The sequence below is a fragment of the Pteronotus mesoamericanus genome, unplaced genomic scaffold, assembly GCF_021234165.1.
Source record: "Pteronotus mesoamericanus isolate MK-2021 breed Mesoamerican mustached bat unplaced genomic scaffold, CSHL_Meso_final scaffold_54, whole genome shotgun sequence".
Taxonomy (NCBI): Eukaryota; Metazoa; Chordata; class Mammalia; order Chiroptera; family Mormoopidae; genus Pteronotus; species Pteronotus mesoamericanus.
In genome coordinates, this window is record NW_026555321.1 from 74,278,970 (window position 1) to 74,288,879 (window position 9,910).

The following is a 9,910-nucleotide window of genomic DNA, read 5'->3' on the forward strand; positions in this document are numbered from 1 at the left end:
GCCACAGACCAAGGCTTAAATCCCAATCTTGTCACTTTTAGCTATAGTAGTTTCCTACTGCTGCTAAAACAAAATTATTACAAATTTAGTGGCTTAAAATAATACAAATTCATTACTATACAGTTTTGGAGGTGAGAAACTAGAAATGGGTTTCACTGAGCTCAAATGAGATGTCAGCAGAGCTCTGTTCCTTTCCAGAGGCTATAGCAGCTGTCTTCTCCTGCTTTGGGAGGCCACTCACATTCCTTGACCCTTCCATCCTCAAAGCTGGCAATGGCTGACTGAGTCTTCCTCACATTGCATCATTGTGATATACGCTTTTCCACCTCCCTCTTCCACATTTAAGGACACTTGTGATCACATTAAACCCACATGGATAATCTCCTTATTTCAAGGTCAGCTGATTAGCAACCTTAATTCCATCTGCAACCTTGATTCCCATTTGCCAAAGGACCTAACATATTCACAGGTTCTGGGGATTAGAATGAGGGTTTCGGGAGCCATCATTCTGCCTACCATGCTAAATTGTATTACTCTGGGAAAGTTAACTTGTCTTATAGTTTTTTAATATATAAAACAGAGATATTACTACCTATCTTAAGACAGTTATTTCACCAATTGTCAATTAATATGCCAAGCAAACACAGAAAAACGATCAACATTACCTGACAGCAGGGTCAAGTGACAGAAATAAACATACAATCTGGTAAATTAAAAATCTGTCATAGTAAGTGCTGTAACAGAGGGAAATACAGAAGCCATAAGAAGTCACTCACCTCAGGGGAATCATAAAGGGTTTATAAAATGGGTGAAATTTGAGCAAGAAATTGATGGAGTGGGAAGCTGGCAAGAGGATATGCAAGACATGAGAGGGAGGACAAAGGAAGGGAAATCATGTGGAGCTAGTCCAATATTCTTGGTAAGAAGCAATAAAGAAGGAGTAGAAATATTAGGTTGAAAAGTATGAAATTGCTATTTACAGGTCAAAAGTAATTGGATATAGGGCAATTTCAACCTAATGAACGCAAACACACACTGGAGGTAGAAAAATTTGGTAATTACTTGAACAAAAATGATAAAGAAGGGCCACACAAGAAATGTCCTTTTCTTTTAAAGAATATGTTAGGTGTAAAAGTTTTAGTTGGTTTTAAAAAGAAACGAATTTTGACTCCAATTTAGATAGTGGGGAAGAAGAACGCAGTGCTCACCATCTCCCATAACTACATCAAAACTACAACTAAAGTACAGAACCACCTGAAGACTAGCTGAACAGAAGTGCTATAACTAAGAATATAAAGAAGCCACGTCAAGGCTAGTAGGAGGGGTGGAGATGCTGATTGTGCACACCACATCCACAATTAAAAATCAGGAGGGATATTTCACAGCTACTGAGGTTCCCTCTAAGGAGCAAGGGGTACTAGTCCCACACCAGCATCCCATCCCAGGGCCAGTATAAGAAAGAGAAGTCCCCATAACTCATGGCTATGAAAACTAGTGGCTGAGTGACACATAAAGTGAAGTGTCCAAGGTTTTGTATTTTTTTTTTAGAGAGAGAGGGGAAAGGGAGGAGAAAGAGAGGGAGAAAAGCATTGATATGTGAGAGGAACATTGGTTGGTTGCCTTGTATGCCTGACTGGGGATCTGGCCCCCAATTCAGTCATGTGCCCTGATCGGGAATCAAACCAGAGACCTTTCAGTTTGCAGGACGACGTTCAACCCACTAAGACACACCAGTCAGGGCAGCATTACTCTTAAAGGTCCCATTACTTTTAAATGGCATATGCATAGTCTTAACTGCTGATAGACTCACTCATTCTAAACTCCAGGGCTGGAGTAGCAGCTTGAAAAGCATGGCAGACATATGGGGAGGAAATAAATCGTGATTGCAGAGTAAGGGCTGGAGGGGCAGCTACTTCCCAGATAAAAGTGCTGGCAGAAACCATTATTCCTTCACTGAGTCCTCCCATACCTGAGTCTCCATCAATTTAGCTAGCACTGTTCACCCCACCTTGATGATTTGGAGACCTGCCCCACCCAACTTGCAGGCCCACCTAAGCCATTTCCAGTTGCTTTCCCATATTTCTTGGCTCATAGTGTGGACTTCCCTAGAATCTCTCAAAGGTTCACAAACCCCAAACAAGCAACATCTAGTCTCAGCATGCCATGTACCTCTTGCTAAGCAACCCCCAACCTGACACTAGCAGCAGTAGCCTTGGTTCACAACTTAACTTCATCCAGTCCCCTCCAAGAGCAGAAGTGGCAACCATCTGCAGATCACTTTGTAGCTCACACCAGGTGGCCCCAGGCAGAGCAAAGGCAAAGGCTGACCTTGGCCTGTAGCACAGCCCCTCTTCACAAGAGGCCCAGAACCAACACATCCAGTGATCACTTCAGACAACACAACTACCTCCAGAAACAACAAACCCAAAGGGCAGACTCAGCAAACACCAGAGCCCCTGTAGGCACCAGAGCCTTGCTAAAGCAAATCCTGCTCTGTGGGGTCAGCCACTGTACAATAGCTCCTCCTCTGTAGTCACAGCTAGTCCTCAGCCAGTCAGTCTGAAGGTCAATACCTCCCACTTAGATGCCACAGAAATCAAGGCTCAATTGCAACAGGAGGCTGCACACAAGCCACACAAGGGACATACCTGGAGCACTCAGCTCAAGTAACTAAGGAGACTGGGCCCCCCAGGACACCTACTAAATAAGGCAAATCTACTAACACTAGGAGATATGGCAGATCTACGCAGGATAGCAGTCAAAATGAGGAGACAAAGAAGCATTTCCTAAATGAAAGATCAGAACAAAACTACAGAAAAAGAACTAAATAAAATAGAGACAAGCAATTTACCACAAGCAGAGTTCAAAACTTTTTTAAAAAAGATCTTATTTATTTTTAGAGAGGGGAAGAGAGGAAGAAAGAGAGTGAAAGAAACATCAATGTGTAAGGCTGTGTTTTGTGCGCCCCCTGCTGGGGACCTGGCCTGCAACCCAGGTATGTGCCCTACACTGGGAATGGAACCAGCAGCCCTTTGGTTCACAGGCCAGCGCTCAATCCACCCAGCCACATCAGCTAGGGCAGAGTTCAAAACTTTTTACAAGTATGTGTAATGGACTCAATGAGGACTTTAACAGATAAAAAATGCACAAGTAAACACAAAACATAAAATAAAAAATAATACATTAGATGAAATCAACAGTAGATTCAATGGCATAGAGGATGGAATCTGAGATTTGGAAGACATGGTAGCAGAAACCTCCCAATCAGAAGAGCAAAAAGGAAAAAAAAAAAGTCTTTAAAAGATGAGGGTAGTTTAAGGATCCTCTGGGAAAACATCAAGCATAACAACACTGGAATCACAGGAACCCCAGAAAGAGAAAAAGAAGAGTAAGGAATTAAAAACTTATTTGAAGAAATAATGACAGAAAACTTCCTTAAACTGGTGACATACAAGACTAAGAAGCACAGAATCCCAAACAAGATGAACACAAAGAGGCCCACACCAAGACACAACATAAATAAAATGCTAAAGGTTAAAGACAAAAAAGAATCTTAAAAGGAGTAAAAGAAATGGATAAATGAAACATAGTATATATATTCATAAAGTTGAGTATTATTCAGCATTAAAAAGGAAATTCTGACACACATAGAACCTGGATGAACCTTCAAGAAATTATGCTGAGTGAAATAAGCCAGCCACAAAACGTCAGATACTATGAGTCCATTTATATGACCTTGAAATAACAAAATTCAAGATGGAGATAGATTGATGGTGGCTGCAGTAGGAGGAAGGAGAAAGAGAGGTGAATGTGCCTACAAAAGGTTAGCAGGAAGGAAACTTGCGGTGATGGACTGTTTAACATCTTGACTGTGGGGGTACAGACACAAATCTACGCAGGATTAAACTGCACAGAAATAAATGCAGACACACAAATGTGTACACATAAAACCAGTGCGATCTGAATAAAGTCGGTAGATTTTATGAATGACAATATATCTTGGTTGTGCTATTATTGTACTATATCACTAGCTGACAGGGTGAAAAACATATGGAATTTCTCTGTATTATTTTCCACAACTTCATATGAATCAGAAATTGGTTTAAATGTTCAAAAAATAAATGGGCAATTTCTGTTGGACCTGTAACTTCTGAATAAACAAAGTAAATCACGTGACGTCAAGCAATACCTTCTTCCATGGACTTAGTGAAGTTACACAGCAGCGACGACAGTCCCTTCAGACAGCCCGCCACAACAGGCAGCTTGGGCTCTCTTACAGTTGATGTCATCTAAAAGGAAAGTTTTAAGAAGATTCCATTAAAAGAGAAAAACCATACAACCAAATGTATGGAAAAATACAACCAAATGTACGGAACCAAATATCATAAAGTTTACGTACCTGGCTCTTAAGTTCACCCAGAAAAGCCCGGAACAGTTTTTCTGCATTATTTATCATATCACTAGGATGAACTTCCCCTAATACTCCTAGGAGCTCATATATTTTTTCTAAAACTGAAAAGTAAATTTTAAATAAATTAAAGTCTAAAATAACATTTAAATAAACTGAATAAACAAAAATGTATGAGTAAGAAAATGAGAGGATATTCAGTTCAATAAAACATATAAAATATCTACTTTTATGTACTAGAATCTTTCTTGATAAGTTTTATGCAAACCTAGTATTATAAACTAAGTAACATTTGACATGTGTTGTGAGATTTATATTTAAAGAAATCATGTTGTAAAAATTAAAATATTTATAAGCAGGAGTGTTCACACATTGTTTTTGACATACACATAAACACCTGGTAGAGACAAACCTCAGTTGTACACTAATAATTTTTAATGTAAACTTGTTAAAATAATTTTAAATAACATTTAAATACATCTCACCTGTATCTGGTATTTTTGTTTTCAATCCAAGTTCTCCATAGAATTTGCTAAATAAATCCCCAACTCTAAATTCATCCATGAGTCTAGAACTTCTCAAAGTCTGAAGTAACTAAAAAGATACAAATAGGCATCAGCTACCTAAGTAAATTTCTATACAGCAAAGTTCCAGAATTATGTATCTCTAGGGGATTTATGTTTGGTCTCTCAGGACTCGTATCAGCGAGATTATCTGAGAGGTAGAGGATAAGGTAGGTGGTGGAAGACTAGAGAAGGGTTTCCAAGGGGAAGAGGGTATAAACTTAATTTTACTTTCCCAAGAAACCAGTAACATGGCTAGAACTATTCTATTGGAGGCACTTAAAAACCAACAAGACCCAAAGGAATTCTAAAATAGAGATGCAAAAGGAAAGATCCATCTGAGAGAAAGATACCCAGTGAGAGTGAGTCCCAATGATCACTTAAATACAACATGCAGACCCATCCTCATGGTAAGGTTTTGGGAAAAAACTCAGAGATGTCATGAGGTGAATTCTGACAATTCTTAGTAATTTTAAGAGTAGGGACAGTGAAAGTAGTGGCAGAGCACTACTAAGCAGTAAATTTCTTAGCTATTTTCCCCTTCATTCCCCTCAAAACCCCAAGTACTTTCTTTGCTACCCAGTGAAGTCTGAGAACAAAATACCAAGGTATTGTTAAGTGATGATTGGCAAATGTGCATCTTATCTACACATCAATGTGTTTCAACCTATTCTCCAATATCTCCCACCCAAAATTGCAATCTTCAGTTTTTTAAAGTTACATGTTTAATATAAAATACATGTAGTTACAAATATAAAATTACCTTAATAAGAAGGTCTAGGGCTGGAATTTTGCATTTAGCAGCTTTATCTTTTGTATAAACACTGGTACAAGTATTCTAGGTTTTAAAAGGAAACATACCAAAAAGATCAATAAGATCTAAAACTGTACCTCTGAGAGGAGCAATACCAATTTATGATATAACACAGTTTAATACTTAGCTATTAAAGTAATAATAAAGTATATAAAATACAGATTAAAAATTACTGGAAACTCATTGATACAATATGCAATAGTAATAATATCAACAATAACAAAAAAACACAAAGTAAATGGAGACCTCAGAATGATAAAAAAAAAAAAGAAAAGAAAAAGAAAAGTTATTCCTCCTTATATCTTCCCATAGAACTTGTAGCCATAGATCAAGAAAGAAAGAACAAAGGACAAAAAAGATAACTAAAGCAATTCAAAGAATGGCTGGGACCCTATAGGAAACACATGCAATGAAAGTAGCAGGAGCTTTGGACAGAGGCAACCTGGCTCCAAGACTGGGATGGGTTTCTTAACTTCTAAACCTCATTTGCAAAACTAAGAGATGACGAAGAGCTAAGAGAGATTTAGTAAAAAATAAATGACAAACTATGTATTAAAGAACTTTGTAAACTATAAGGTACTCTACAAATGTTACTCTTACTCTTAAGACACTATTTTTAAATATTAAGGAAGATTAGAAGTCAAAAGAAAATAAAATCAAAACCTATTTAAAAAGACTGATTATCATTAAAAACATTTTATATATTAGAGCTACTTATAATTTATAAAATAACTTTCTATAAATTACCTCAAACTGAATACATACTTCTTCATCAACACTTAGCATCAAAAACTAGAAGCAAAATTAGGACCAATAAAAACAACTTACCTCAACATGTGGCACTTGTTAAAGGTATAAATAAGTCTAAGAAAGAACAACTTAGTTTATGATTACCAGTTCCATAGTAAATTATGAGAAAACCTTGGGGAAGGCAGGTTGAACGAAAATGGGAGGCACAAGACAGGCAAACTTTTCAGGCTGTTGTCAAAGAGAACATAGGAACTACAGGAAATATGAATCTTACCCTTAGGGTGAATTCTTTAAAATTGTTTTTTAAAGTGTGTTGGGAAACACCCAGCCTGGTTTCAGGAGCTATAACCCTGCCAACAGGCTGGAGGGCCCCACGGCTGGAAATAATCTGGAGGCCTTGGAGAAACAGGCTCCTGAGGCAACTTGACCTGTTCCCCTGGGCAGGGGTGTAGCCCCTGCCCCTCTGCTTTGCCTTGGGATGGTCCTGGCCAATGACAAGTAAGACCCCTGGAGGAGGGGCAACCTAAGACAGACCTTGGCTGATAAGGGCAGCAGATAAGAAATTGGGGGACACGGAGAAAGGGCAAAGAGGCCCTCGCACCTCTCGGTTTGGCTTGGACCCGGCCAGAGCCTCATTATAGCCGAAAAGCAGGCAGTCTCCTTATCCCTCGTGGTTCCCTCCCCGTGCCTGGCCAACAGTGCAGGAAAAACAGCCCTACATCAGATCTGGCTGGTCCTGGGGTAATCAGGCCTAAAAGTAAATTCTTTAGAGTGAGCTGTTCCTCCCTCATATCTCTGGTCAACTCATGCTGTGAAAGACCTTCATATTATTTATACCCCTTACCCTTTATCATTAAGGCGCTTGCCCTTGTCAACATTCTCTTTTGTTTAGACTACTCTCCTCTCGGATCCATGTAAATCAGTAAATTTCTGTCACTTGGTTTCCTAAAGGTATTTGTTCTCTGTGAAACTTAACATGCTAATGTAACGAGTGTACATATGCATTCCTGTTGCCTACCCCACTGCTAAGCTTTTCAATAAAAGCCTTGGAACAAAGGGCGACCGGGTCTTCCCCACTAGGGGGATGTGCTACAGAGTGGGAGGGAAGTGCCCCATCTGCTCTCCAGACAAAAAGTTATCAAACTAGTTATAAAAGTTATCAAAATAGTTTTTGACATGTGCCTTGGCTTCTTAAATCTAAAAAAAATAAAAAGGAATAGCCTGCTTCATTTATAACACAATTAAGCAGAAATAAAGTCCCCAGTGAGAAAGGGAGAAAGAAAATAAAAATCCAAGTTTGACTTACACCATAAATTAAAAAGAATGTTGGTATATCGTGAGATGCTTTTTCCTCCTTACCTTAATATCAAGAGAATAAGGTGTGATCTTCTGGCCAATTTTTTCTAAGAAAATACATAAAAATTTTAGGACTTCTTCTCGACAATCACGGAACTATAATAAAAGAAATACACATTGTAGTAAATATGAGTAAGAATTAAGAGTCATTCCAACATAATAGCAAGAAAAATAAAATGAAAATTTTCAACTTACTTCATCAATGCTAAGTGATTTCCGGACAAATACAAGCAAACCGAACTCTTTGGAAAAAACTAAGGAAGTCTGTAATGCTGTACAAAAAAAGAAAAAAAAAAGTAAGACAGCTACCAAGTAGCAATTAATAAACCCACCCTAAAGAGAATGCATGTTTCTCAATTCAGCTTCTTAAGTGATAACATGCTAATCTAAGGCTGCAGTATTTAAACAAGAAAAACTAGAAATTCTAGATGATGTTCCACAGGGATGCATCGGAATGTCACACCTGTAAATCTGCTAACTCTGCAAGGCAAATGGAATTAAGGTTGCTAATGAACTGACCTTAAAATGGGGAGATTATTCTGGATTACCCAATGGGCCCAATGAGTCCTGCAAGTGGAGGGAGGAAGAGACTTGGGAAGACAGGAGAGCAGGAGAGATTCCAAACCTGAGTTACTTGACCCCCTATTACTATTGGCTTTGAAGATGGAGGATGGGGGCCTGTGATAGAAGAAATACGGGTCGCTTCTAAGAGCAAAGGTCAGCAAGAAAAAAGGTACCTCAGTCCTACAACTGCAAGGGCCTGTATTTTGCTAAAAACCTGAATGAAAAAGAAAATGAATTCTCCCCAAAAGCCTGCCTGATACCTTGGTTTTAGCTTGGTGAGACCTGTGTTGACTTCTGATTACAAAACTGTAATATTAACAAACTTGTGTTATTTTAAACCACTAAATTTAACAGCAGCAATAGAAAAGTAATATAATCCTCTAAAATCTCTCAAGCGGGAGGACATATATTGAATAGTCAGAGTAAACTTGGAACTGCATTACAAAGAAGTTACTTAAAGGTACAACAAAGAATTCTAACTTAGAAACCCTGAGGCTAGAAAGCATTTACATAACTGTTTTTAAGTTTTTCCCCATTAATATATCCTTGACAATATATAGGTACTATGTACCATCTTGCTTAAGGTGTTGCTTACATTATTTCTCCACCTATATTTAGCAACGACCCCTTAGGAAAAAAATCTCACCTACCTTTTAATTGAAAGGATACAACATTAAAGTTTGCGTATTTTTGTTTTTAAAAAGGAATATCGTAGTTTTCAAACAGTCAATTTTACAAGTACTAAAAGAGGAACTTTTACTATAAAAAAGTTCTCATCCAGGCGTTGCTAAAAAGTTAAAATAGCATCATGACTTTTCAGTTATATTTCTGCAGTACTTTTCAAAAGTAGACACAACAAATATAACTGTTTGGAATCTCGTGAGTTTAGGCCAGGCTAAGGTGAAAGATAATACTTTCCTCTTGCTCTTTCACCCCACTTAGAATAACAACGGTTGGCAAATTTAGGGCATTTTCACCAAACTGTTTTACAATCTGTCGTCTGGTGTTAAGGGAAAAAAGCAGTATGACAAATCATTTTTTACACACAGACACAAAAATTATGACGGCCCACGATCAAGTATCTGGAATTCAAAACACTTGGAGAAACGCTGGACTGAAACTCGAGCCCAACTTAAGCCGGAAATGCCCCACGCCGCGGCGCCGGCCGGTACGGTACCCACCCAGCACCGCGGGACTGGTGCTTAGCACGCACTCCTGACCCAGGCCCCGAATCAGCTGATGACTGGCCACCGCAGCGCTGCAACGGTCCGCAGCGGACAGGGACTCCTGCAGCTGGAGCAGGGAGCCCTGCACGCCCGACCTAGAATCAGCCATGAGGCCCAGCCAAGACCCGGTGAGCGCGCCCACCCTTCTGGGCCGGAACTGTCGCGCGGCCTGGAGGCGGGGCTCGCGGGCTCGGGGGCGGGGCTGGCGGGCGGGGCTGGCGGCGGCGAG

The 9,910-nt window shown here is 39.3% G+C and overlaps 1 protein-coding gene across 1 annotated transcript in view; it reads right to left on the bottom strand.

The window, feature by feature from the left end:
* PRKDC (protein kinase, DNA-activated, catalytic subunit) overlaps positions 1 to 9,867 on the bottom strand; it is a 223,763-nt gene extending 213,896 nt beyond the window's left edge. The window contains exons 1-7 of the mRNA XM_054595436.1: positions 9,637 to 9,867; positions 8,087 to 8,163; positions 7,895 to 7,987; positions 5,735 to 5,809; positions 4,894 to 5,002; positions 4,400 to 4,512; positions 4,190 to 4,289 (exon numbers count right to left, since the gene is read on the bottom strand). Coding sequence (XP_054451411.1) covers positions 4,190 to 4,289; positions 4,400 to 4,512; positions 4,894 to 5,002; positions 5,735 to 5,809; positions 7,895 to 7,987; positions 8,087 to 8,163; positions 9,637 to 9,790 — 721 coding nt within the window. The 5' untranslated portion in view covers positions 9,791 to 9,867. The remainder of the gene's footprint in view (positions 1 to 4,189; positions 4,290 to 4,399; positions 4,513 to 4,893; positions 5,003 to 5,734; positions 5,810 to 7,894; positions 7,988 to 8,086; positions 8,164 to 9,636) is intronic.
* Between the last annotated feature and the right edge of the window lie 43 nt (positions 9,868 to 9,910).